The 27,672-nt window shown below is 45.3% G+C and overlaps 1 protein-coding gene across 1 annotated transcript in view; it reads left to right on the forward strand.

Moving 5' to 3' along the window:
* Window positions 1–27,672, forward strand: part of LOC149355064 (prolactin-releasing peptide receptor-like) — a 329,760-nt gene that overhangs the window by 228,372 nt on the left and 73,716 nt on the right. The window contains exons 2-3 of the mRNA XM_089576057.1: window positions 20,309–20,501; window positions 26,449–26,604. Coding sequence (XP_089432183.1) covers window positions 20,309–20,501; window positions 26,449–26,604 — 349 coding nt within the window. The remainder of the gene's footprint in view (window positions 1–20,308; window positions 20,502–26,448; window positions 26,605–27,672) is intronic.

The following is a 27,672-nucleotide window of genomic DNA, read 5'->3' on the forward strand; positions in this document are numbered from 1 at the left end:
ACGAAACAGCAAACCATGAATGGAAATTTTCAAAACTCCCCAATACAGAGCATGCATGTATGGGAGAGTGCAGTTGAACGTCGCAATGACAAAGCCGTCAATACCGTCAAAATATTTTTTCAGTGGAGCCATTTTTCTTATCGCAAAAAACCACAGACCACTCAATATTGACACTTACACTCACGGCTCCGCCTGAGGCAGTAACGTAGAGGCGCCGTCATTGCTGTTCTTGTGGGTTTACGCGAATGGGGAAACTGTCTCAGAACGTGTCCTTATGAACATACGAAGGAGCATTGAATTCAAAGTGAAGTGCGCAAAGGTAGTGAGAGCCAACTACCCTCAAACTTTCTGTTAGCCAAAAATTGGATATTGCCCATGAATTACGTCTACATGTCGTTTATTTGAAATTCATTGCACAGTCCTGTGAATCAATAATTGGGCACCGCTTATCAGATCAATTTGCATGACCTTCCTTTAAACTTGCTTCAAATTTCGTCCCAAAAAATTGGGCTAAAAAAAATCACAACTAGAAAAATCTGGATAATTAATTAGTAATAAAACAAAAATAAAATAGTAAAGAGTAAAGAGTAAAAAAACAATGCGAACAAAAGGATGCGACAATAAGGATTCGAACAGGGACCTTGTGACTTGCAATCCCTCCCGCAACACTCTACATCACGGCTAAGAAAGGAAGAATGGGGACTGGTTGGTAGTTCATTGTGAAGCCAATCGCGCTGAACTGCCGCGCTTCGTCTGTATTATCGTTCCTGTGTGCGTATTTTGTCTTGAAACTCAGTTTGACGCAATTCTTTCGCATTAAGATCATTATAACATTGTGGGCAAGTAACCTACTGCTCGAGTTTTCCACTTACATACATTGATACATACATATTTTATTTTTCCAGAAATTGGAAAGGTCTCCCGAGCTAAAAGCTATGAGCTTGCCTAGGCCCAGGAGAAAAAATACATGGCAATAGCGTGTGTTTACAAAAAATAGACAATAAATATACACCCAAGATGCTCACAAACAAAATTGATCTGTACTACTTCCATAGCATACACACGCATACTGGATGCTTAACACAGAAAGAGATCTCACAGTCTCAAAACAACAACAAGAAGCAGTAACATAAATGTGCAACTCAAAATGAAATATTGCTAACAGAACAAAAAAAAAGCGGTTCAAATCAGATATTAGTAAAATAGGAATGCAGCTGCTTGTTACGCTTTCTTCAGCATATTCAGAATTTCGAGCCGGAGTTATAAGTGTGTCGCGAAGAATATATTGTAGCTCCTTACAGGCCACGTGGGAATACCATTGAGAATCGAAATCTTTACAAGTATTGAGATGGCTGGCTGCTCTTGTATTAGAAGATTCCATGCCGCCAGCAGTGGGTGCTGTTTCCTAGCACTCGTAATTATACCTGCGCACTTAATTCCCAGCCAAAAATTACTAGCTTCATCCGACAAGCAGTTTCATGAATAGCTAAGGACCCTGTAAATTATGCAATTAATTTCCTAGCGAAGAATTCAAGCTTAGTGCGATCGACATCTCGGCTAACTGGCACATGATGCAGAAAACACTGCAAAAGGAAGAAACAGGGAAGAAAATTTGTGACACCAGCGCAGTTTCTTTTTCTTGTTTTTGACACGTTGGTTTATTGGTTATTCGTCACTTTTTTTTTCTAGCGTGTTTCGTTTCCTTCCCGATGTTGTGGCTAAGGGTGAGGTCGAGCACAGCACGCTTGCGCTCGTTTTATCACGCACTACGTATGTTGCGATCTAGTCAGCTGTACCAAATCATTAGTTTTTCCAATTTTCTGACCCTTCATGGATATACTAGCTTTACCGATAATAAAAGGCAGTAGTGCAGTTCGGTACACAATTTTCGCTTTTGTGGGGTAACTTGTCCATCAATCAAGCACTTCTTTGTTACCTGCAACAAACGGGAAGGAAGCTAATGCGTATTTTGTTTCACGAAAAACTGAACAGTCCACTCAAACTGAACTGAAAAAAAAAGTACCCAAAGTAAGCTTATACATAGAGGTAGTAGAATGGTAAGAGGTAACACACAAAAAGGAAATAGCGATGTATTTTACAGTTAATTTTTATATACTCGGGGAAAAACAAGAAAGCTTAATTCTTTTTTTCATTTCACAATGGTTTGGTTTGGTTTGGTTTGGTTTATGGGGTTTAACGTCCCAAAGCGACTCAGGCTATGAGGGACGCCGTAGTGAAAGGCTCCGGAAATTTCGCCCACCTGGGGTTCTTTAACGTGCACCGACATCGCACAGACACGGGCCTCTAGAATTCCGTCTTCATCGAAATTCAACCGCCGCGGCCGACATTTCACAAAGAGCTAAGTACTTAGTCAGTAAGCAAACCCTATATAAGTCTACACCACGAGAAAGTAGAAAAATAGAAAAAGGAATGCACAGAAATGAACAACCAATGTGATTACTTCGTTTTTACTCAAGGCCAAAGAAAGAAAAGTGCTTGCATTTTCTTCAAACATGTAAGAACCGAGTCGCTTCAAAGTGAACTTTCTTTCATCAGAAGAAAGGTCCCGTAAACAAAGTCTTTTCAAAGATAGCTGCTCTTTGTCAAAAAGAAAATCTATACAAAGTCTGCTCAGGAAACTGAGAGGAAAATAGAAAGGAAGCATAAAGAGAAAATTCCTTTTCATAAAGGGGGGGGGGCACCTCTCTATGTCCATTTCTTGTTCATTTCAGCCGGTGTACAGCCGGAAACAGAACGAGCTGAGCCCATTCCATGAGTTTTTTTTAGTTTTTTTAATTCTTGTTTCGCGAACAAGAGGTAGGGCACAGTTGTCATCAGAATCGCGTGCTATATCAAGTGAGCAATGCCTGTTGCGACGGCCAGGATTCATGTTTTATTATGTGGCAACAAGGCTGAAATAAACGCTACTGAGAGCATTTAATTTTCTTATTACGTTAATACATTAGAAACACTTGAGCATCGCTTGTTCACGAAGATCGGAATTAGAGAATTTAGGAAAAACTCACTTTTAATTTATTTAGTTGGTGGATTTATGAGGTTTAACATCCAAAATCGGCTCAGGCTAGAAGATGTATCGTAGCGTAGGGCACTATTTTATTTCGACCACCTGCGGTTCTTTAACGTGCACTGACATTACACAGTCTCCGGGCCTCTAGTATTTCGCCTACATCGAAATGTTAGAGGCAAGTGGTACATCAAAATGTGACCGCCGTGGCCAGGATCGAACTCTCGTCTTTTGGGTCAGCAGCCGAGCACCATAACCCCTGAGCTAAAGCGGCGGTTCTTTAGTACGTTTAGGATGATTACGAATTTAGCTGTTTCAAAAATGACCTCTTGAGGGGTTTCTTTATTGTGTGTGTGTGTGTGTGGGGGGGGGGGGGGGGGGGGGGTTGCCTGCATTACAGCGGGTTCGTGCTCCAGAATGTCCATAGTCATAGTTTTAAATTTACGATATGAAAGTTTATTTATTTTTTTTTGCCAAATGGTTATTCCAAGCAGCTCTCCAAGTTTTGTCGACTAGCCCAGAATACTGAGTTTTAAAAAATGGCGATAGTGAAGAAATAGGTAATTGCTCTCTTGGAATATGAGAAAAGCGCCGGACTTCTCGGTGCACCTTTTGTCCTGGCTGCGTGTGCTCAGATTTTTGTCCTTCAAAACGAAAGCTTTTTATGCTAATACGCGCATAATCCACAACTTTCCTTTAAGCGCATGCGTGAAATCAATTCGCGAGAGCCATAAACGCTTAACAACAGTTCTTATTGAATGAGAGTTTCAGTAAGCTGTTAGCGTGATAGCAGACCTAAGTGAAATTACGTTAGCGTCCCGCAAGCAACCCATTCGCAAAGAGGTTTTAGTATAGTTATAAAACCCTTCTATAGTATATTAGTGTAGTCATAAAACGCCACTGCTAATTTGTCAAAATAATATATATATTAGTGTTTTTTTATAGGGAACTAACAACAAAAGGCCCATTTCTGCTACTGAAATGCCCAAAAAATGCCACAGCGATTTAGAGTAAGTGAAATAAAAAACGATAACACAGGGGCACCATCTAGCTAAAAAATGCTAAGTAAACCACCCAAGAACGAATAATTTCCATCACATAACAAGTACTTCTCGAAACACTTAAGTAAATTTAATATATATGGATGCGTTAAATTATTGAAATATATAAAATACCATTGCAAAGTACGAAACCTATATAAGTTCCGAGCAGTTGCAGACTGTTGCAAGGCAAGCTGATGATCTCAATATGGCTAGGCGCGCCAATATCAAGTGTCTCAAAAACGGGCCTCAATTACAATTTACCCATTGTCGTGCAATCAAGCGAAAAGAAGCGAACAGAAACAACACTAGTCGTTACCGGTACACTTGTCGCCGAGAGCCGCAACGAAGTCTTATTTGGCTGCAGCGGGCATCTCCCGCTTTGAAGGATGCCGCCATCTTTTCACGCTAAGTGCGCAGAGGCCTCAACGCTATCTTGTAGAAACTGTAAGCGCACGCTAATGCTATTTCGTTTGCCGCTAGTGCTTGGACATGCGCACTCTGGACCTTCTATTTCGCTACGCGAACTATTAAGCAAGACCCGCTGCACTAAACTGTCCAATGGCGTAAGCACGGTCGTCACTCCTGAGGCTCAAGAAGAGCAGCAGTCGAATGTGAGCTCAGAAAAAAGCAAATTCCCATTACAGGATGAGCTGAGGTTCTGTCCAGGTTCCTTTACTAAACTTATTTTCAAAATCCTGGGGTAGTAAAGTTTTCTTTTTCTTTCAACAGAATGCTTATTTTCCGGAAACGAACGACTAGCTGAAAAAAAAAGCGTAGGAAGGCGGAAGAAGGAGGGAAACCTTTATTTGACCATACTGAAGATCTGCTTTAGGTTAGGTGGGTGGGGCCCTTTTTGCGGGACTTCAATATCCAGGGCTGCCATACGAACTTGGTTTCGCCACGACCACCATAAATTTCACCACCGTACGAACTTGGTAAATGAGCGCTAGCTGACCCTCCAGAGTGTCGCTCGTCAGTACAGCCTCCAATTGATGAAATGACTTCTCTGGTGCCTTTAAGTGTTCGGGTTTATCCCCTCATCCCCACGAGATGTGGTAAAGTGTGGGACGGGCGTTACACCAGGCGCAGGTGTACTGTTATTGTGTGGGGTACATTTTGCTGTACTTGTAAAGATTTGTAAATAAATTTGTTTGCATTAATCTCCATGCTATCGCTTGCGTCGAGCTCAGCTTTTTGTGGAATAGGGTGCAGATCCAACGATTTAGTCTCCATGTCTCCGGTCTAACACTGTATGTGTATGGAAGGGCTGGAGGTGGGGTGTAGGTTGATCCTATCTTTTGGCTAGCGTGCCAGCTACAACATGGACTGCCTTGTTTTTCTTCGTGTTTTGCATGACTTTGGGGCCATCTAATTTTATGGTTCTGGACGGGCAGAGAGTAACATTTCTACTTCTTCTTTGATGGGTGTGCAGATTGCGTAGTCCCGACAGGCACGTTGCGAATCGGTTATAATGTGGGCTGTCCTACCACTTCTGTCTTGATGTCTGAAGGCTAATGCCACAGCTATGGCCTCTGCTGTGGTAGGGTTCATGGCTTTGATTGAAGCTCCGATTGTAAGGGTCAGCTCATTATACATGGCGGCTATGGAGTGTGCACCTACTGCAAGATATGCCGTGACATCCACGTATGTTGAATGTTTGCCCCCTTTGGAGTTTTATCTCAGCTGTGCAACCTGGACCTTGCGTGTTCGCGCTTGGAGCCCGTGATGCATGTGTTTCGTTATTGGGGCCAACTTTATTAGATCTCTCATCCAGTGAAGTAATGAACGTTTTTCTTCCAGAGCTGGCGAATCACCCGTGGTGCCTACCATCTTAAGAACAGCTCTGCCCGTTGTGGTGTGGGTTGCAGGCTGACGTTCTAAGAGACTAAAGGGGCTTCCATGAGCTCGCTGAAGTTGTTTTGATGTTTGAAAGCTCATAGCATTTCATTTGAGTTGTGTTGATTTGGAGACCCAGTGTTGTCTTGCAGTAAAATACTAGCATACGCATTCGCCATTTTATCCTCGCCCTACAGGCGTACCACGAAGAAATAATTTTAAGAAGCAGGAAAATAGGGAAACTACCCACAATTTTAAGAAAATGGTGTATCGGGTGTATCGCAACTTGCGGTGAAATCTGGCGTGTCGATCGCAGCGCCCTAACACACAGCCTATCTAGAGAAGCAAGCAATTTTTGTTGCGGATCCATGGGCATCCACCTGCCAGTCCTTATAGACATGAGCTTACTCATTTTGTCGAAGCCAGACGTGACATGTGTCAGCTAACTCAAGAGCACCTCAGCAAAGGGTGTCATCAGCCAAACACGCCCCTCTAAACGTTCACCATGTGACGTCACGTTTATCGCGACCCCAGTGGCTGATGGCAGCATTTTTCAGTTGCGCAGTGGAATAATGTGGCCTGTAACTACAAAATTTCAGTTCCTTTCTTTCTGTTGTTAAGAAACGATGTCGACAGCCACGATCTTTGGTCACTTTTTATGTGTCCTGCTCAGCGTTGGCAAAGTGACCAAGTAGTTTGTTTACCTTACCTACAAGCACGGTCGTTGCGCGTTCTTTATCAGGAAGTTATTGGAGTGTCGGCTAGTCTTTACTCCACATCACCTTTTGGAAATGCCTACGTGCTGCGTCACCCGGCTTTGCCAGTAATGACACGGAGTGCACTAATCATAGGCTTGACAATGGCCACACGTGCATGTCGCCCTCCATAGAAAAAGGCAGGTCACTAGCGCCTAAGCTGCGCTCTGGGAACTGTGACCTTAGGCATCTCCAAAAACAATCGATGCGCTGCGGAGACGTGAAGAGCATGACATGAGCACTTCTATGGTATCTCTTTTGTTTAATCGAGGTTGACGCTATCTTGCCACAAAAAGAAATTGCTTGCCTTTTCTATGGCCGCTAACCTCATCCGTTCTTGAGGAATTGTAGTCACCAAATAATTATTCCCACGAACAAGGACATGAAGTCGAGCGCATAGACAAACGTCTCTGTGTAGGTCGGACAGTGCCTGCTCTATATCCGTTGGCCTGCCAGGGGACTGATGTCTCACCAGAGGCGGAGAAGTCTACCAGTTGCTAAGGTGGTCCAACGAAATTTGCTTGGCTGGCAGCAAGCTTGTTCGGTAGCGAATCCTGCGCTAGAGATTACTCGCATCGCGATTCACTCGCCTGCCGGTAAGCTTACATTTCTGCATCAGGAGACGGCCTTGCGCGTTATGTTCTGCGAGCTATAAGATGTGAATTAAAACACGTCGGCAACAGCCTGAAACAAATCAGTAGAAAACCACATGCTGATATATGGAGTATTATGCTATTTCGATGAAGAATTGGTCTTCGCCACGTCAAGTTTTCGGCACTTTTACATTTGCGGGCCATGGATTGAGCACATGACACCAGAGTTGAAATTAGAAACTTTTAATTTCATTTTTGCCCCCCAGGGTTTACTTGGTCAAAATTACCAGCGCTGTTAATTTAGTGGCGGTTATTTGGGCACTTAAATTATGAGAACAGGCTTGTTTGAAGCACCTGCTAGAAAACTTCCAAAATTTAGTGCCCAAACAACGCCAGCACATCTATGTGGTTTAAAAGGCTTGTGACTGATTGCGCAATACCTCCTCGGCATACTTAAGCGTAAAACCAGGGGCGACAATCACTGCACCGCTGTACGGCTGCATGCTGATTTCCGTTACAGGTGCATTGGCCTGGCAGATTTTGCAAGGCATGCCATGAAACCATTGGCGGCTATTTTCTCGTAGTTGGGACGAAACGACCGGCAGAAGCGCAGACTCAAGAAGCCTTTGGAAGCCAACTGTTCATTCGGGTGAACTTGTACTCTGAATGAAAAAAAAAATTGGTGGTGACGATTACAACGCTCGCCTATAATTAGTTTCTTGAGAACCGAAATAGTCAAAATTTTCGGAAGCGCTCTGCATGAACACGACTCGGGACTTTCAAGATAATAGACTCATTTCGCTGCCAGCAGCCCTGAATGTCGCAGCATCGGCAGCCTGATACAGCGGTCTCTTGTGAACAATATAGCGGCGGCTAAAAACCGCAGTTAAGATTTGCCTGAGTGGTTAATAGGAAATGATAAGGCAGTGCGGTGGCGGCAGATAACGCTCTAAAAAGTAAGCAGAAAAAAATATTCTATAGCTCTGTGCATATACGCACAAAATATTACGCAGTGTTTGCGCTATGATGCGTAAATCGCGAAACTCTCAGGCCTATGAGGGCCACTTGCTGTGTGTTCCGCGTGATTTCAACGTTTTGTGGTTAGAGGCTGCGCCAGATATTCTGCTGCACACTGCAAGCGCCACACGTAGCACCAGCGTAGCATAACATACGAAGCGTGGTATATCATAAATTACGTAAAGTTTGTAACATGCTATAATCATACAATTTTCCTTATTACACATTTCATACCCAAGGCGCTTGTTGCGTCGACCGCTTCTCCCGAGACGATGCTGTTGTCATAGTCGCTTCAGCAGACTATCACTTCTATCTTATGCTTCGCTCCATGCGCGGCTTGCCTTCTGCTGCGGCGTCAGGAACGTCACTAGTGAGAAGGAGCGCGCTCCATACCTGCAGCCTGCCAGGAACGCGGAATGCGCCGAATCTGAGAGTTACCGTCAGCCAGTATATCTCCGAAACAGTTCTCCCTTGCCCACGCCCTGCTCTTAAGCAAGGCCCGCCACCAAAGCGGAGACACGCTTACCCGCGCGACGAGTCGCACCGTCCTTGCACCGTGCGCGACGCACCATGCGGTACGAAATGGGTGGTCACGAGACCTTGCGACAGCCACTCGTGGCTTTTAGGAAGACGAGGGAGATACCAGTTGTATGATTGGCCTTCATACTTAGCGGCGCAGAGGTAATCGAAGAGCAAAGTTTTACCTAGCTGAGAACAAAAGAGGGGGAAGGGGGGGGGGAGAAGACGCGACGAACGTTAAGACTGAAGTTCATGTTCGTAGGAGCCCCTTCTCTGTCGACATCCAAGGCGAAAACTTGCCTTCGTGGTGTTATTTACTCGTGACCGTTGCTCACCCCATTGCATTTTCGGTGAGACTTTCGTGCCACTCAGCCTGCTTACGGTCTTGCCTAGGAGACCTGCCCTTGCGTCCTCGATAAAGATCTGCTAGAGCTTGTACATTAAGGCGCTGCCGGCGGTGCAACGTGTGATTGCTCTGGAGCCTTTCATCTAACATAACTAATCGATTTTCCTTAGGAGAAGGCGCCCGCTCCGGCGCTGTCGCTGCGCCGGTGTGACAAACCTAGATTACGGTTCCCAGAGCTCTCCAAGCGATGTAAAGGATTTGCAGGTCCATTGTTACCTCCATTCACACTACTCCGAAAAGAACAATAGTCCTATCAGCAAGGGCTTCGCGAACCGCTTCATTTCCCAACAAAAGGCACTCATTACCAGATTAGTAGCCAAGTAAGGAGCGGTCACACTAGAGGACCATTTTCTCGCCTTATTGCTCAGGACTGTACCGTATGCATATAACATTTACTCTTTTGCATCTCGTGACTGAAGAAAAAAAGTATAATGAACGTTAGTCGTTGCCGTGGTTCGTCTGCTTTCCCGATAGGTGTTATTGGCAGCGGACGTTGTATTCTAATTTGCCCGTGTTACCTCTTCAGCTCATAGGATTTTGTAAGGTATTTAATGGCTGGATGCGATGACGAAGAAAAGGTACAAGCACAGCGAGTATCTTTCTTAACTAAACGCTTCTTGATGCAGTGCCAAACACTAGCACCAAAATACTGCTGTCTCGCTAAGACAAGTGGATTTTCTTCTACTTGTGCACAAAGCCCACGAGCTGATAGATTGTGAGAATTTTAACGAGCACAAAGAAATAGCCATATTTTATACAACTAAATTTTGGGCCTCAAAACCTAAAAAGAATTTCTTCGCTAATTTTCAGCCAATACTTAGCCACTCGCTCCCGAAAATGCAAAAGCCACAGCCTGCAAAACAGCTGAACAGCACAATAACGGAACCGCTGCCACCGCCACACACAGACCATTTTGGGCGCTGTTTAAAACACACGCCACAGAATTATAATGTACGGTTATTTTTTGCCTCTAAAAATATCTTATACTATGCCCACTGAGTGGCGGTGGCTGGAAATAAGGCAAGATGCGTAAACTACATACTAAACTCTATGAGGAGTCTCCTGAAAGTGTGGTAGTTGCGTTGACGGGCCAGTGATTTGTTCCGCCGTCAAGCATCCCTAAATCCGCATTATGCAGTAAAAGCCCACTTGTAGCCCTTTTTTACGACCGAAGCCATAGCCTTGGGGTTCAGTATCCGCCTCGCATTCGAAAGGTTCTGGATTCGATCTCCAGTGCCCAGTGCCGCCGAGTACCCACCGGTTTTCTGTGGGTACAAGATTTGCCACCGCCTGGTGCTCGGCTTTTCTGGGGTGCAGTGCTTGGGAGAAACATTGAACCAGGATGGATAGCTGGGCGAGTTTGCAATAATTCATCGTGGGGGATACAGCGCGAACAAGACGAAGGACGAAGCAGGGAGACAGGCTCGTCTGTGTAGTCTTCTTGCTTCGTCCTTCGTCTTGTTCGCGCTGTACCCCCCACGATGCTTGGGAAAAGCGCCTTTTGCCAAATAATTGTGTTGACGGGCCGACGATTCATTCCGCCGCCAAGCAACCCTAAATCCGCCTCATGCGATAAAAGCCTCCTTAATTATGTCCCTTTTCGGAAGTAGTTCACCTCAGAAAAGCCGAGCGCCACGCCACCGGAAATCTTGCACCAATCAGAAAACGGGTGGGTACGCGGTGGCACTGGGGATTGAACCCAGCACCTCCCGAATACGAGATGAATGCTCTACCTCAAGACGGCAATGCAACAACATATATAAATATACGACAATCCCTGAAGCTTATTAGGAGTTCTTTTAAAAAGAAAACTACGACAAGTGCATGAGTGAGCGCCACTGTGGACAAATATCCATGAGACTGCTTGATGCATACTTTTGTAGGATGTGTGCACGATATCTGCCTTCCATTTGTCACTTACGATGAGAGGTTTACAGGTTTAGTTCATTCAAAACAAAGGAAGCTTCCTCAATAATGCCTCTTTGCAAGGCTATCTTCAGAACACTTAAATAAATGCCCTCTAAAGTAATTCACTATTGGGCTTCTGCCCGATAATCATGCTGACGCAAAGCGTCGGTTTTTGAGATGCTTTGCGGCTAAGATCTCTTCTGTCAGGCGGACAAGAAGAACAAAACGGGCAATACAGTGCCTGACGCTACGATACATCTTCCTCCTTCAGGGCGGCCCTCGTATAAACGCAAACGGTGCTCCGCATCGCGAACACCCATCTTCACCCAGTTCTTCACTTCTCGCGCAACTTCTTTTCCTCAAACTTGCTCAGGCCTTCCTCCATTGCTGCAACTGCTCGCATAGTTGCGCAAGTGCACGTCGTCGAAGGAGAAACAGAGCGAAGGTGGGCGCCTGTCGACGGCTGGGCAAGCACAGTTAGACACATGGTAAGACAAAGCAGGCTCCGGCTCCGGGGACGCACAAAAACCTCCTCGGGGAGCCACCATTTATCAACGCCGCACTGTAGCGACGGCGGGCAGGAGAATGGCGACGCGAGCGTTCGGCAGAGAGGCCAGAGGAAGATGGGGGTCGAGGGAGAGGTGTCTTGGCCCTTCTTTATCGCTTCGCGCGGTCTCGGCTTTCTCGGCGGTTGAGCGATGCGCCAGCACATTCGCGGGACTCGGACGATGAGGGGGTACACAGGCACCGGGGGGAAATAAAAGGAAAGAACTCAAGAAAGGCCAGGGAGCACCCAGCGTGCTGCTTGCGTCGAGCTACCGGCTCCGCTAAACGGCGTTAATTAGGAGGGCACACGACCTGCGCGGACAAAGGGGTTCCCACGGACGCCCCGAACAAAGAAGCACGCGAAGCTGACTCAGAAAAGAGAGGCGCAGGAACGGACAGCAGTGTAAATATCCCTAAAGGGCGGGCGCACACTTCGCCTCGTGGACCGCGTCAGAAAGATGGCCATTGTACGTCACGAGACAGGCCACCCGCGACGTCCCTAATGAAATGGGCAGGGTGCTCCAGCATGAGCGGTCGACGCGTTAAAGCGTCGGAAGAGGGTGTGAAGCCGAAACACCTGTCAGGGTCTGTACTATGCGAGCCGCATAGGTGCCTCTGCTCTCAAGCTTTCACGCGCGCGATTCCTGAACCGTTGCCACGCCCGTTTCCGCACTCCGTTCCATTTCCCTCGGTTTATGCTGGCGAGGGCACGTAACGACTCTGCAACGAGCGCAGAAAAGAAGATGATCCAGTTCTGTCTATTTACACATTGCTTTAAGGGAGCTCGGAGGGTTAAACTGTGTCCGAAGGTTTGGGGGAGGGGGGGGGGGGGGGGGGGGGGGGGTTGAAAGCCTATGACGCCAGAAGGACGCCTCTGCGTGGGCATGCGTCAGCTTCTGACGATGAACAATAACGCACTATTAGGCAGCGATCAGTGAGTGAACTGTTTGTTGGCCGGGGTCACTGGTGCTTCAGACGACTACAGCCTTCTGGCAAAAGCCGGCTCTTTTTCTACGACGTTGTCTCTATTTTCTACAAACGCACGGTGTGGTCGAGGAGTCCTCGCGGTGATGGTATTAAGCTTCGCTGGGTAGAGCTTCCGCATCATGAGATTCAAGGTATTCAACGGAAAGAACAGGAGGCGCATGGAAGCGTAATGATCGCTTTTTTAGGCACTCCTGACCAACTAGACGGAGGTACTTGCGTGATTACAGCCACCCCCATGACCATCATCTCTAAGAGAGAACAAAAACAGACGGAAAACAATCAGAATTTCGGCATCTGTGTCAAATTGCTTGCGAAACATTAAGAATTTTCCGCATTTTCCTGATGTGCAGTTCTAAGTTTAGAAGCACGTAACAGCTTAAACAGTTGATGCAATGCCGCATGTTATTTGTGAAAAATGTGAGCAATTGCGTGCAGCTTCTACAGCGAATATTCTTCTTCAAACAAAATACAAAGCAATTGTCCAGAAATCTCACCCAAATTCACTAGGGCATGGCGTAGACTGGGGCAGTAATGTCCGGCAGCAAAGAAGTGATTTTACGCTCCCATCATCATCTACCTCTCTTCGCCCCCCTCCCTTCATCCCCTACGTCCCCCGAGAGGCGTGCCGATATTTGTGTGCACCAGATTAAGTTGCCTGTGTTGCAGCGCAGGAATTACAGCTGGAGACGGCCGCGTTTGTGGCGCCCATTTCAGATCCTTTCTTCTGAACTGTCATTTGTCATCCGCTGTAAAGAACGCCCTGACGGTCGTTGCGCGCTGTCTAGCTTGGCTTAATGGACTGAGAAGCTTCGTATTCGAACTCAATTTAAAGAATAAAGAAAGTGCGATGGCAGAGAGACCGAGAGAAAGCAAAAAAAAAAAAACTGCAAATGAACGTGAAAGGCTGCCAGCTTCAGTTTATGCGCACCATACGCAATGGTTACTGCCGTCGGCAGTTTGTCGCAAAAGCATTTTGTGTGCAGGGCTGAAAAAGCGCTGTTATTTGTGGTTTTAAAGGTCACACTCTAAAAGTTTCTTCACCCAAGGCAGTGACAATGCGCACATTCTCCGCGACAGCAATGCACGTACTGGCGCGACGTTTCGGCGGGGAGAACGCTGACGCATTGCCCGGAGGGGAAACGTAGATGCCACAGGCGGCATACCTGCACTTTCTTTCTTGGGCGGCGTACTCAGTACAAACGGTAGCGTCTGCATTTTGCCCTCTTATTTTATTGCAGCCCTGAACTTGAAATATAGAAAAGTGTCTATCGGGTGAAAAGTTGTCTTTCCTTATACTTTTTCTCCGACGCGATCCGCAACTGGGGTAAAGCACATGCGCTGACTGGGATGATCTAGGAATCGGCAAAGAAGAAATCTGAGCACCGCTAACTTTTTGCCACCTTGCTTCTGGTTTGGCTGAGTGTTAGAGCCAGAAGTGGAAGCAACACTGGTCATTTTAAGTGTACAAAGTGAAAAATAGTCGCGGGCATTGAAGCAGTCTGACTGAACGATTGGCGCCTAAAGTATCCCGCGGCCAGATAAGTAAAAGACAGGGTAGTTACAAGTTACGAAAATGCAGAAGATAACACAAAAGATTAGCTCGTAGAAACAGCGCTAAAAGACAAGAAAAGGCGGCACAGCGCTCGTCTCCTTTTCTTGCTCGTCCCTTGTCTTTTTGCGCGGTTTCTACGAACTTCACCTACCAACTAGCTAAGCTTTCATTGCTACTGCAAGAAATTTGGATGGCCAAGTGATCCAAGAGCCTGCAGGTAGGATGACGTAGGCGTTAGCTTGCTGCCAAGCATAAAGTAGGACAAAAAAAATGCTTTTTGAACTCACTATGTTTTTACTGCTTAAACCTGCTATAAGGAGCTCAAACCCGAGGCCTTCAGTAAGCCGAAAACACGGATTCAGTCCGCCGCCGCGGTGGCTCAGTGGTTATGGCAATCGGCTGCTGACCCAAAAGACGCGGGTTCGATCCGGGCCGCAGCGGCTAGAATTTCTTTAGATGAGAAATTCTAGAGGCCCGTGCACTGTGCGGTGTCAGTGCACGTTATAGAACACCAGGCGGTCGAAATTTCTGGGGCCCTTAACTGCGGCGTCCCTCATAGCCTGAGTTGCTTTGGAACGTTAAACCCCAATAAACCAAACTAAACCAAAAGCCAAACTGAAGTTTCTCTCATTTTTAGGTGTAATTTTCATTAGGCTTAAATGGTCATTCCGTTGAGTCGGATACAGTTTGGATACAACGAAATAATTACATTAATTCGCAAGAAGTTAAATGTCGTTCAGGGGAATACCTTTAAGGCAAAAGAAAATGCGCGCTGCTGACCTGAAATTTTTAGCGCCTTTCTGACTGTGGAAAAACCGAAACCCATATTTTAGTTTCGAAGGTCTCGCCTGAGTTGTTTCACAACGCCTGTGAATTTGAGGGACAAGAAACGACATGGGCAGCTTTTCTTTTATTCACCGAGTAACAAATGCGGTAATTTATTTTTTAAGATTTCTTTTTTCTATCTGATGGTAAGTGAGTGCTGAGTTTGGTGAATTTAACAGAGCAATCCAGCAGCCTAGTGTCGAAACGACAGTGCTCCGATTCCGTTTGTTGATAATGAAGTCGGGTATTTGATAGAGATCTCGTTCTCGTAACCTACGCCCAACATACACGGTGAGAAAATTTGATCTTGAAGCTTCTAATGAGTCGATTGCAGCTGCAGGGATCTAGTTTGTTTTTTTTTTAATTTGAAACGACACACAAAAGTTAATGTTTGAGAAAGTACCGCTTGAGTATGCTTTTAAAACCAATACTCCGAGCTGGGAATCAAACATCAAACCGGAATTTTCCGTGCGTTGCGGAGAATCACATCTAAAATGCATTCTTATGTGCCCTGATTCCTTCTCTGTTCGAAGCAGTTTGGATTTGAGAATGTACCACTCGTCGTTGTGACTAAAAATAGTCTGTTAGACTTTTTAAATAAAGCGACTAAGTAAGAACATGAAATCTCTGTGCAAAAACCTCCTCAGGAGACGGGCCAAGGCTTTGCCAATGGCCTGCATTTTTGACCAAGCTCTCTTTCCTGCTCCTGGGGCAAAAGTGCTTTACCTCTCACCGGACGTCGCACCCGTGGTATCGACCCAGCCATCGTGCTCTTGCCCATCGGCCTCGCACTTCGCGCCCGTTTCGTCGCCTTACACTAAGTGCCTCTCAACCGCCGGGATTTGCACAGCTGCCTCGAGATGCACACTCAGCTCGAATAGCCTCGGCCTGCATAGGCTGCTTTATTAAATATCTAGCCGCCAGTCTACAGCCGGATGCTCCGGAAGTTAGGAGGGGGATGCCTTGGCCACCGTACATGCGACTTTTAAAGGCGAGTGGCGCTGCTGTTGTGCAGGTAGCAAGGCTCGTGTGCCGCATTTTAGGCTCTATTTTTGCGTAACACGTGTTTGCGTTGAGATTGCATCGGCTGCTCTTGAAAATGCAGAAATAACGTAAATGTACGCAAGAAGACGAAGGCAGCGTGTAAAACCTAGAGAGTAAAACCTAGGTCAGAAATAGTTCTTTCCCTGTAAAACACCACAAGGAAGCATTTGATTAAGGTTGCCTGGACCTTCAAAGCTTGAGGTCAGCATCTCTGGAGTCGTCTACTCTCAGTAGACAGGCTGGTGACTTCGCTGCAATATGCAGATATAAATTCTCACATTACACTACGTCAACTACCGCTTTTCTCCTCATGCAAGGAATACGCAGAAGGAGTTTCACGATATTTGTGAACTAACCTCAGTTCCACCTCAGTGGAAATAGACTTTTAACCAAGCCGATGAGAGAATACAAGTACAACTACTAGTGTGCATTTTGACCGCGGCACGCCTTGAAGAGCTATCACACAGACGACGCACATTTCTAAAGCTTGGTTGGGAAGACGAGACGGGAAGTCTCGAAGAAATCTTAGCTTTAGAAATGGTCTTTTTGTACCTTTTCCAAAGTTCATACAAACACAACTTCCATCGAAGAATGCTGACTGAGTGAACGGCTAGATTCAGATGCAGCGGATTTGGTGCCAGGTGTCCAGGCTTAGACAAAAAAAGGCGTCTGTCGTTTTCAACTGATGGAAACGGAGAGAACATGAAGATGCCCAGAGGTATTCATGTGTAGATTTCAGCAGAACAACAATTTTATGAGTACACAAAGGTAATGTAACAACTCGTATATGTCCCTGCTTGTGAGTGATCCCTTTAGGTGTGCGATATGGAAGTATCCTTCCGCAATAAACAAAAGCAGGCATTCTTTTGCTTTCAAACTAAACGTCTATACAGTAGGGGACAAACAAGAAATATAAAGCCTTTTCATCTTCCTGCTTTTTTTTTTCTTGCAACAAAAGTATCTCTACAAATAACAACAAAAATATTGATTTTCGGCATTCGAATCAAAATTTTCTTTCGTTAGTGAGCTTTAACAGAACATTCGTCTTCATGCCGTTGTGCATTTCTACTTAAAATGATTGGTGTCGGGTGCACGCGACAGCAGTTCGTATACATGTGGTTATTTAGAGCACTTCCGACAAAGCCCGCAGGGCTACAGTGGGTCTCTGATGAATAATTGAGCAAACAGATATAGAAAACAAGTATCGAATAAACAAACACATCACAACCCATATTTATATAGAATGAGTCAAGTAGAGAAAATATTAAAAATTTCCCACTTTAATGAGAATTTCTGGTGGTAAACGGAACGCAGGCTCATATGTCGATATATAAGTTGGTTTTAATTTAATTTCGGTCAACACTGGGACCATACCTGCAAATCTTACGGAAGACAGAAAAACGCACACAAACGAGTAAAATTTCGTTCTCTGCTCCCGGCTATTGTTCATTTTTTTCTATCTGGCTTCAGCGAATTCGAACCAGCAAGCCCAAATATGTAGTGTAATTGACTAGTGAAGAGAGAAATTCTTTACTGGGACGAATGAAGTTTGGCGTTTCTGAAGATTCGAATTTTACAGGCCCAAGTTTGTAGGTGCATGGTGTCAGTCTTTTCGTGCATCTTTATTTTTCATAAAAGCTGCAGCTTCTACTAACAAGAAACTGATGCAACTCTTCGATCGCAAAGGATTTAATAACTCCCAACTGCACTACTTACTGCGCAGTCAGCACTGTCACTGCTTTTTTTGCGCGCGGAAAACAACCGATTCCATCGTCGCATGCAGATTACCCCCTTTATCCCGCCTGTTATACATGCTTCCCTAGATGCCCAGCGCCGTCTCTATGTCTGCATTTGTAACTGCTCATCTTAGATGGGTATATATTCACTTTTAATTGTAAGAAAAGTATAACATGCAATGAGGTGCTACTACAAGATGCTGACGACCTACTATCGCCACGCAGCACAAACCTGGCGTGCGAAAATATTCCTCGTTGCATCGATTTGTTCTGATGGCAATAGAAAATAACTACGGATTAAGAAACATTCCCGACTCCAGCGGTATTTATCAATGTTGAGCCTCATGCAACACGTGGTGGCAGGCGCGCAAATTAAGTTTTTCGGATTTTCTTGGCATCAGTGTCCATGCATTGTTTCATTCTGTGTACCCAGATTGTTACTCGTCACTCCTTTTTGCCAATTTGGGGGCGACTGGACGCCAATATTTTGTGTTCTTCGGATACAAAAGCGATGTACGTTACTGAGACTCGATAAAAAATTGATGGTATAGAGAGAGTAACTGTGTGTGGGTGGGGTCGCCGGTGGGTGGGTGGGATAACTGTGGGTGGGGTCGGTAGTCGAGGATTCCAGTAGCTTCCGCCGAAGCTTTGGTGATGGCGACTAGAGCCTCCTGGTCTCTTAGGGTGCCGCTTTCCAGCGTCACCTCCCACTACACATAGACGCAGCAATACCGACAGCAACGAAGTGTACACAAAGTACCCTAATGTTCAGTTTCTACCAGCCAATATCTTTTAATTTGCACTTCCGGTAGCAGCGGTCTTGCTTGGGTTTCATTTGGCGCTCTGAATTTATAAAAAACCGCGAAGGTTCCATCAACTTCTAGCTTCTGGGAAATATTAAATACGTATTAACTGTTGTAAGGAACGTGATTTTGCTGTAGGTTTCACTTAGCAGCGTCGTATGCTGTTCCTATCGCCTAGCCAGAGCCAAGGTTGTTCACTATTCTTCATATCCTGTTTTTTTTTCAAGCAGAAGCAGGCAACGTTCTTATAGTTTCGAAATGCTCGAGTTATTCTTAAATATTCCTTAAAAGGAAACCCGCCCACGAAGCAAAATGAACACGAGATCCAACTCTGTTGATAAGACGACGCAACTGGTACGTCTCGTTGAGCACCATAGCACGCCCTGTAGATAGCATGGTTGCGTAATAAAATACCAAGTATATTGCCCTCTCCTGTCCTGCCATCGATCGCCGCTGCAATTCAGTTTACAGCATAGTCAAGACGTGGCGCGAAGTCCAAATGATGCCCGCGATTTGTGCGGTACAGGAAGAAAGTGTGCACAGAGGAGTGCCGCTGATAGAAAGGGAGAGGAGGGTACGCGTAGCGTGTTACGAGACCGTGTTGTGTTGCGTCTATTGAATGCACGGAGGCGAGCTCCGGTCGGCGCTGCTGTGTGCATTACACTATGAGCACGTCGACAAGACTGTCGCTGCCGTGTGGATGACGTGACTAATCTAAGCGTAGAAGTTCTATCTGAGATGGAAACCTATTGCTTCCCCTTGCATTCAAAATACTCCATTTCTACAAAATTCCTATTGCTACTTCACATATCGTCTCTCGAATCTGGGTGGCTATTCTTGTGATATAATTCGACGCGACGAAACTTGTAGCACTTCGAATACACGGACAGATTCGAAGTAGACAACTCTTGCGCCTACTTTAAACTTATTTAATGAATTGCTAGTACCGGTTTTTATACTCTCTGGGAGCATCGGCATAACTCGGATGTTTCTGGCTTCCACGATCTCCCGTGCTAGGTGCTCTTATTTCTGCTTACGATTTTACATCCCTTGAAAACCGGTCGACACCCATCCGGCTTGCACTCCAAACAGCGTTCCGCAAGGTGTCCTTAATTGTTGTCAAGGGTTTTATAATGTTTCTAGGCCTCTTACTCAACACATCCCGGTCTGACCTATATAGAATTTATCACATTGAAATAGTAGGGGGTAAACAATCCCTTCCGAACACATCACAGATTTGCTCTGGTGCATTTTGTGCTCGTATTTTTGATAAAGATGTCATTTTGTGATAGTTAGAACCATAAAAAAAGGAAACGTGATTATGTCAGTGTTCCATCAGTACCTTTATCAAAGAAAGAGATTGCTTCACTAGAAAACGGAAAGATAACTTAAGTTATCCCGTAATTACTGACTTGTGATGCGATAACTTGCTGGAATCCCATTATGCTTATGCTGCCACTGTGTATAAAATCCCTTACGTGCTATAAATGAAATCAGTTGAAAGTTAGCGGACGTTTTGTCTGGTTCGTATCTTTCCGTGTATTTCAAATGCTACAAGGTTGGCCTGTCAATAATGCTTATGTTGTAAGCTTTTAATTTATGCCAAACACGCGGTTTTCGACTGCCCTCTAGGCCTTAATAAAGCTTATTAAGACTACTCGTTCGTAATCTTATCTTCGGCTTCCTTTCATGTCGAACTTTCTTTCGATGCAGGTACTACGCTATCATGTCACCTCTAAGCTTCCGCTGGACGCGAAAGCGAGGCCCACACATCATTCTCGTCATCTGGCTGGTGGCGGCGCTGCTGTCGAGCGTGCAGTTTGTACACGGCCGCGCCACACCTTTCACCTGGGCCGACGGCACCTACTACGACTGCCACGAGAATTGGGACGAGAAGGCCGGGAAGGTGAGCTACCAACCTATCAGCGCCTCTGCATCAGAGAGCACCCCCTTCCTTCTAACTCACCACTTGTGCATAAAGAAAAAAAAAGGGTTACCTAGAGTGGCCGCCGCGTTGGAGTGTTATCAGATTAAACACTGATAACACTCATAATGCTACGATCCGCGTATAAAAGACGACGTTGTTGCTACAAAATATCAATTGGTAGTAGGCGCACGTCGCGTCCTGTTCTTTCTTTTCCTTTCATCCGAGTCTTTTGGCGCCGCGTGTACTTTTATATGTCCTGAAGACTACAAGAACTGAGTGATGCAGTAGAAACGACATTTTCTACTTTAAACGCAGTAAACAGATCAGCAGGGATGCTGTGCCGCTTTTAGAGGGCCAGAAAGAAGGGCAAGCATGGCTTCAACGGATGAACTTCAGCTTGAATCTATGAAACGATTCATCCAGATTATCTTGCAAGGGAACAACAGAGCTCAGAAGGGGATGAATTTACGGGCAGACTGAGAAACCAAGAGAGAATAGACTGTGATATACAGAGGAGTGCGCGTGTTGGCATGCTATCATGAACACTATTTAAAGAGTGTAGAGTGTACCCTGGGCGGCACATTAATTGAGCACATTTGGCGCTCCGTCGGCCCCTGTGGTGGACCCTCCTCGAGAACATTTACTGCGTAGAGCTCATCACGAGCTTTAACGACATATTTCTTTATTTAAACTCAAAGTAAACAAAGTAATGTGTTCACACAATAATTTTACTGGAAAGGAGTGCTTGCGTGCTTCCTATGCAAACCACCTTGAGTATTGTGTCCCGTTGAAGCGTGAAGGCGCAGAGATATGCCGTACAGTCTATAGACTCACATACAAAGGAATCGTACCTAAATATGTGAATTTTAATGCGCCAAAAAGTGCTTGTGACTCGTTATTAAAATGTACAAAGTAACATCTGTCGCATATTCCCCAACCAAGACCATCTAATGCTCTGTTAAAGGGATATTTGCCCCGGATGTGGAATGACGTACTTGAGAACTGCCACAGGTAGTGGGCGGAACACATTCTGACGCTTTCGAGATCATTCAGAGCTTTGTTAAAAGCTGCATGCAACTAATACTTTTCCGTTCCATCGGGAACTCAAAAGGTATCGCCCATTTTCGAAACAAACGATGAAAGATAGCAGTTGCGACCTTCAATAAGGTATACCGACTCCTCAAAAGAGGCAGGCTATCTACTCCCTATATGAAATGCCAAATGGAGGAGTGCGTAAGTCGTCCACAGTGCACTTCCCCCTAGCCCGAGCAACTGATCTTGGGTGTCAACACTGCACTGCCGAAGTACACACAGGACGAGCTGGAAAATTGCAGTTTATATTTTTCTTTACCTGCCTCGGAAACTTCAGCGAATATAAATCGTCAAGTATCGTATCTAGTCGACGGCTGAGCATGACATGCCGGACGCAGCTCCTGCCAAGTATAGACGCGACGACGCTAGGTCTGCCAACATAATGTCCAAGAGGTGCTGCGGGGTGTCATCAGGCTTAGAACAGCCACTGAAAATTGGCACATATTCTTGTGAAAAAGAAGAATTTCCGCCTGTGTTTAAAGAGCAATAGAAATAAAGATTTATTGCCCCTCCTCCACCTGTAGATCCATAGCGCCCTGCAACGGCATTGCTTTTTCAGGTACTTCTGGTCAACGTAATAAGCGGCGGCTACGTGCGAACCGGTTTCGAGAAAATATATTTGGCGAAAACTGCAGTCATCACGTCGAATTTGTTATTCGAGTTCACGGTGATGCCGTTCGGGATCTCCTGCGCGCAAGCAACTCTTTAGCATGTCATGGACACAGTGCTACGAGGCCTCAAGAGACAAATGCATTTCGCCTACTTAGATGGCGTCGACGTCTTCGCCTCTAATTCAGATGATTACACGCAAAGGCTTGCGGTAGTGCTCGACAGAATCGAAGTATCAGGGCTGCCTCTGAAGCACCTTCACTGAGATAGAGCCTTACCACGTATAGTGACTGACAGGAGGTTAGTTGGATATGACATACCATACCTTAGATTCGACTGCGATAAAAAAGGCGCAGCCAGAAAACCAAACAGCCACTTTTTAATGAGAGTTCATAAGATGGAAGGTAAGTTGTGTGTTTAACTTGATAAATTTTACTCCCTTTTATCGGATTAAAATGGGCGCTTTTGAAGCGTGTATTTTTTTCGCAGAGCAGAGTACAACCTCCCCCCCCCCCCCCGCCCCACCCATCGAATCTAGAAACCGCAATAAATTTTCAGTATCCCCGGACATTAAACACCTGGACGATTTATGCATTTTCACAAGCGTTATATCACTCCCATCCTAATCTCCTGCCCGAAGTAATAAACAGAACCCAACAACTGATGGGTATTGGCTTGAGTATGCTTAGAAAACGTTGTTACCTTGAAACTGGTACTTAGAAAGACCTTAAGTTTTCACAGAGAGTCGGTATCTACTGAAAGGCATTCCACTAAGATGACAGGTGTGCACATTGCACGCTAACGCTTGACAAAAAAAAAATAGGGAATCGCGCAAGCAAATTTCAATTTAACGGTTTTTACTATGTTTAAATAAAGGACGCGAAGATTAATTACATCCACATTTCAGGCTAAGTATTTGTTTTTTTGTGCTATATGTACCACCACTGCTCAGGGTGATCGTAACATTTTTTTTTTTTTCAGTGTATCATAAAAATCAGACTAAATCACCGTTCTGGTCGTGATTGATGCAAGGATTTCAAGCTTACTTTCGTCTGGAAGCATACGTAGATTATATACGTTGAGGCGAAGAGAAAAATAGCTTACGAAAGAACAATTTCCGACTGTTAAAAAAAAGAGAAACTGGTGAGTTTGATTAGAAAACTTTCTTATGGTTCTTTGCAGCACTCCGGCTACTAGGAAGTTAAAGCACGTGTCGTTATTGAAAATTCGGGAGAAGATAGGTTGAAGTTCCTTTTGACAAAAAGATGCACTCATTTAAAGTATTCATTATAGCAAATAAAGAAAAGGGTTTCATTGCGCGAACTAATAGAAATACACGTCATTCTCAATAATGAGGCCCACACATCCCGACAACGAGTAGGTTTCGGTATTTGTTTAATCAGCAGTGGTTGAAAGGTAAAATTGTGCTCCTAGCGCACAGAAACTCCCCTCATACCACCGTGGCAACAGTTCAAAGAAACCAAGCTCTCTCAAAGTTGTGGTAGGCTGTGGGCAAATATGAAGATATATACAAGGTGTTTCACCTAAGACTTTACACAATTTTTTTAAAAATAGGATTTTTGAGTGAGAAGAGCGCTTTTTTCGGTATAGTATTGTCAGCTGTGTAGTACATCAGAATACAGCTAAAGCATTTCTGCAAAACCGCGAAACCGTGTCCGTGTCGTCCGTCTTTTTGTGGTTCGTTGTCCTTTTTTTGAGCTGGTTCTTCTGAAAGCGAAAACCTGCTACCTGGCAGGATGAATAACTAATATTGAATAATTTATCTTTTTAACTATTTCCCTTAACTATTTCCCTTAATCACTAAGAGGTATATAGGCCATTTTAAACAATATGCATATAAGTTTTTAGAATTTACAAAACCCGATTACCCTCCGCGCTGTGGCCCAACAAATTTTGGCTATTTCGACGAATTACGTGCACTGAAGAAGTCACTTTGCCTGCAAGCATCTCGAAAGTGCATGCATTATGGAGAGATAAAGCCAGAATTTGCTGGGCCACAGCGCCCAGGATAACCACGTTTTCGAAATTCCGAAAACTGATATGGATGTTGCTTATGGTGGGCTACAAGCCTCTCAATAATTAAGCAGCCCACCAGTAATAGTTAGAATGTTAGCCATTTAATATTAGTCAACAAGCCTGCTAGTTAGCAGGTCTGAGCTGCATTCTGATTACTACACCGCTGACAGTGCTATGCCGAAAAAAGCGATCTTCTTATTCAAAAAGCCTGCTTTTAAAAATTGTGTACTGTGTAAATTCTTAGATGAAACACCCTGTAGGAAGGATAACACCTAAGAGGGAAAAAGAGCGGTGGCACCTCTTGTTGTTTCTATGCGCCCATTCCGATGTTGCACGAGGGTGTTCACGCTAGCGGCGTGCAATCAGAGAGTATTCGAAGAGGCCTTCCATTGTTCTTTTTGAATGACAAGTGCTAGAACCCTCCTGTGATCGGGGCTGTATATTGTAAAGCCTGGCCCGTAATGAACGTTTTTTTTTTTTGCCAGCGGAAACGCGTCGCCAGAGAAAGGCACGCGCGCGTGCAGCCGAATTTGCTGCATTATGGGCGTTTATGGAGCCCGCTACTTGCACTCGAGACGGTGCAAGTTTGTCGGTTTCGCCGCGTGTGTTGTAAATGCGGCAACTTTTTGCGTGGAAAAAAACGCCGAACAAAAATATCGGGCTAGGCTTCGCGCTTCAGTTTTCTTTTCATTTCGTCATGCTGACATTCCTGACGTAGTAACCGGAGGTGACGAAGCAAATGACGAATCAAAGACACCGCCGGTATGGACCTTGATAAGGTGTGCGTTTAGGCTGGTTGGTAATCCATTCTTGACACAAAGCGCTCTTAAAACAACGAATACGAGAAAAGACACAGACAAGCCGTTTCTGTATTTTTCTGTTCATAGCGGTTGTCTCCATCTTTTATCGTCTTCATTTTTCTCTGAGCTCTTTATGTCAAGAAGAGTATGGACGCTGCGCCGCCGCTGACTGCCCTGCTATAGACATATCCAGTAAAGCAGTAACAAAGCGATCACGCTCCGCTAATTCATAGCATTGCCACCACACAGTTTCTTTTCTGAGAGTGAATAGCCGACGACGAAGCTTGTCAGACCTGTCAAACGGGTCTTCGTGCAACATCACCCACTGAGGGTGGCGCCGGTCCGTCAATGCGGCAGGGCAGTCGGGAGAGCTTATGCGAGCAAGTGGCATCATGAGCGTGCTTTTGCCAAGGCAACGTTGACGTCATCCCCTAGTGCCTACGTCACAACCACTGCTGTGTGCAGTGATGTCATAACGACGGACGCACAAGCAGCCCGATACGAGCTCAGTGATGTGTCAAAGGAGGGCGCCAACTGTATTGGTTTGTTTCTGTGTCATATGGTGCGAAACAGAAATTCATTTCACAAGGCATCTGGTGTCCCTTTCCTGGAATGCCGCTGTTGGACAAAGTCTGTGACACAGCTGCGTTGATGACCGTGGAGACCACTTGCAAACCTCAATTTTGCTATAATAAAAATACGTTTCACGCCTAAACAATAGATCATACCAGAAAGAATCACGCCATTAGGCCGCCAATCACAGCCGGGGTAGCACGTGCTAGCATTTAAACTGCATGCTCTTAAAACCGAAACCGGAAGTAGCACCTAGTATGCGCTCCAACCGCTTGGTGCGCCACAGTAAATGGGGCCGCTGGACCTATGGAAGTGTCCTTTTTACCCATTTCTTTTCCTATGCTCAGTGCTCCTAGGTTATGTAGACTGGAAATTCTGAGCACGTGGGTTGAAGCACCCAATGAATCTCGCCACAGCACTCAGCACACACCGTTTTCAGTCAAGGCATCAGCAGCAGGAGGCTAGTTTGGTGGTTCACGAGAAGAGTAGCCATAGGCCTCTAGGCGGCACGTTAACCAAAATTTCACAAAGACAAACCACTCAAAATGGCTGCGCTTGACGAACTAATTAGCCGGCACAATGGGCCGTGGAACTAGATGGCAAAGTGGGCTCGACGCGCTAAGAAAAACATGTTTTGGGGCGGTGGACGTTTAAGACAGTCATTCATCTTCTTAGCAGTGTTCTTTCTCTGTCTTTTGAGGTAGAGTCGTAGAAAAGCAGTTTCCTTTGAACTTAATGCATCGCACTAATAAAGGCTGCTTATTTGTACAGCGATAATTAGTATATGCCCACGAATTCCTACTTTTATTTTTCAGGTGTACACAGCGGTGATCTTCACGGTGACCTTCCTGACTCCCATGCTTGTTCTGACCTTCACCTACTCGTCCATCGGCTGGAAAATGTGGCGCCACACATCACCAGGCAACGCCGATATTCAGCGCGACCAGCAGCAACTCACGGCGAAGATGAAGGTGAGTAATGAATCATTTTAATGCGAAACATTTCTTGTCTCATGAGTGGCTTTTACAGGACCTGTAAAAAGAGCGTGTTAGCACAGCGTGTTATCATGGTGTGCCCGCTCAAAAATGACCTTTAGAGAAAAGAAATTCGCCGGCATTGCGGATCGAACCGAAGCTCTCTTTGTGCCAGGCGGGCACGCAATGCATATGCCTTGCAGGGTTTTTCTTTTTTCCACATGGTATTTACTGCATGATTTTATGTACCTACAAAATGGGGATATATCACCGATTGTTTACAAAGCACGCAACTAGTGATTGCACTGCACTAGCTTGACTGAAAAACAACAAAGCTGAAAGGGCAGCAAATGTAGACACCGCATCAACAGCGGAAACCAATCACGTAGAAAGTCCTTTTCATCATGAATGTCCCGGAGGTAGAGCATCATTCGACTGAAATGGCTTCTAGCTGAGAGAATAGGTTGAGCGCTGTGGTCCAGCATGCGCGTTTTCCTCAGGCTATGAAGTCCAATGCGGAAAAGCGTGTCATATGGTTCGCAATCAGGTTAAGTAGCTGCAAGGTAATGAAGACTCTAGGAATTTAAAACAAAGCCTTTCTTCAGAGAGTTGATGCGTCTCCTCGAAAAGTGTTTCAGAACCACTTTAATACAACAGTGTTCAATGGTTCCAGGTACATTGCAAAGATGGCAGTTAACAGAAGGCACAAAATGTTTTTCCTATGGAGCCACGGTTTAACAGGTAGAACTTCGATGTGTAATTTATAGAAAAGTGTTTTGGTGCAAGTGGGAACGGGCATCGTGAACACTCGCGGTAACACATCATGTCCCTTGAGGCCAAAGTACACAGCATGATGCAATGGCGGTGTAAAGAGCATCTTTACCGAATCCCTGTACAGTCTCTTCCAGAAAAATGGGAATAAGTGGTCGTTAGAGAATCTAACTGTCAAAAACCCCAGAGAAGCACAAACCGCCTGCATGAAGCTCAGTAAAGAGGGGCGCTCAGTGAAGTTTGAAGAAATCCCTAAGATTGGAAACCGGGCCATGAAATTAATCTACAAGAATG

Source organism: Amblyomma mixtum, chromosome 3 (genome assembly GCF_055824585.1).
Source record: "Amblyomma mixtum isolate Tamu chromosome 3, ASM5582458v1, whole genome shotgun sequence".
NCBI lineage: Eukaryota > Metazoa > Arthropoda > Arachnida > Ixodida > Ixodidae > Amblyomma > Amblyomma mixtum.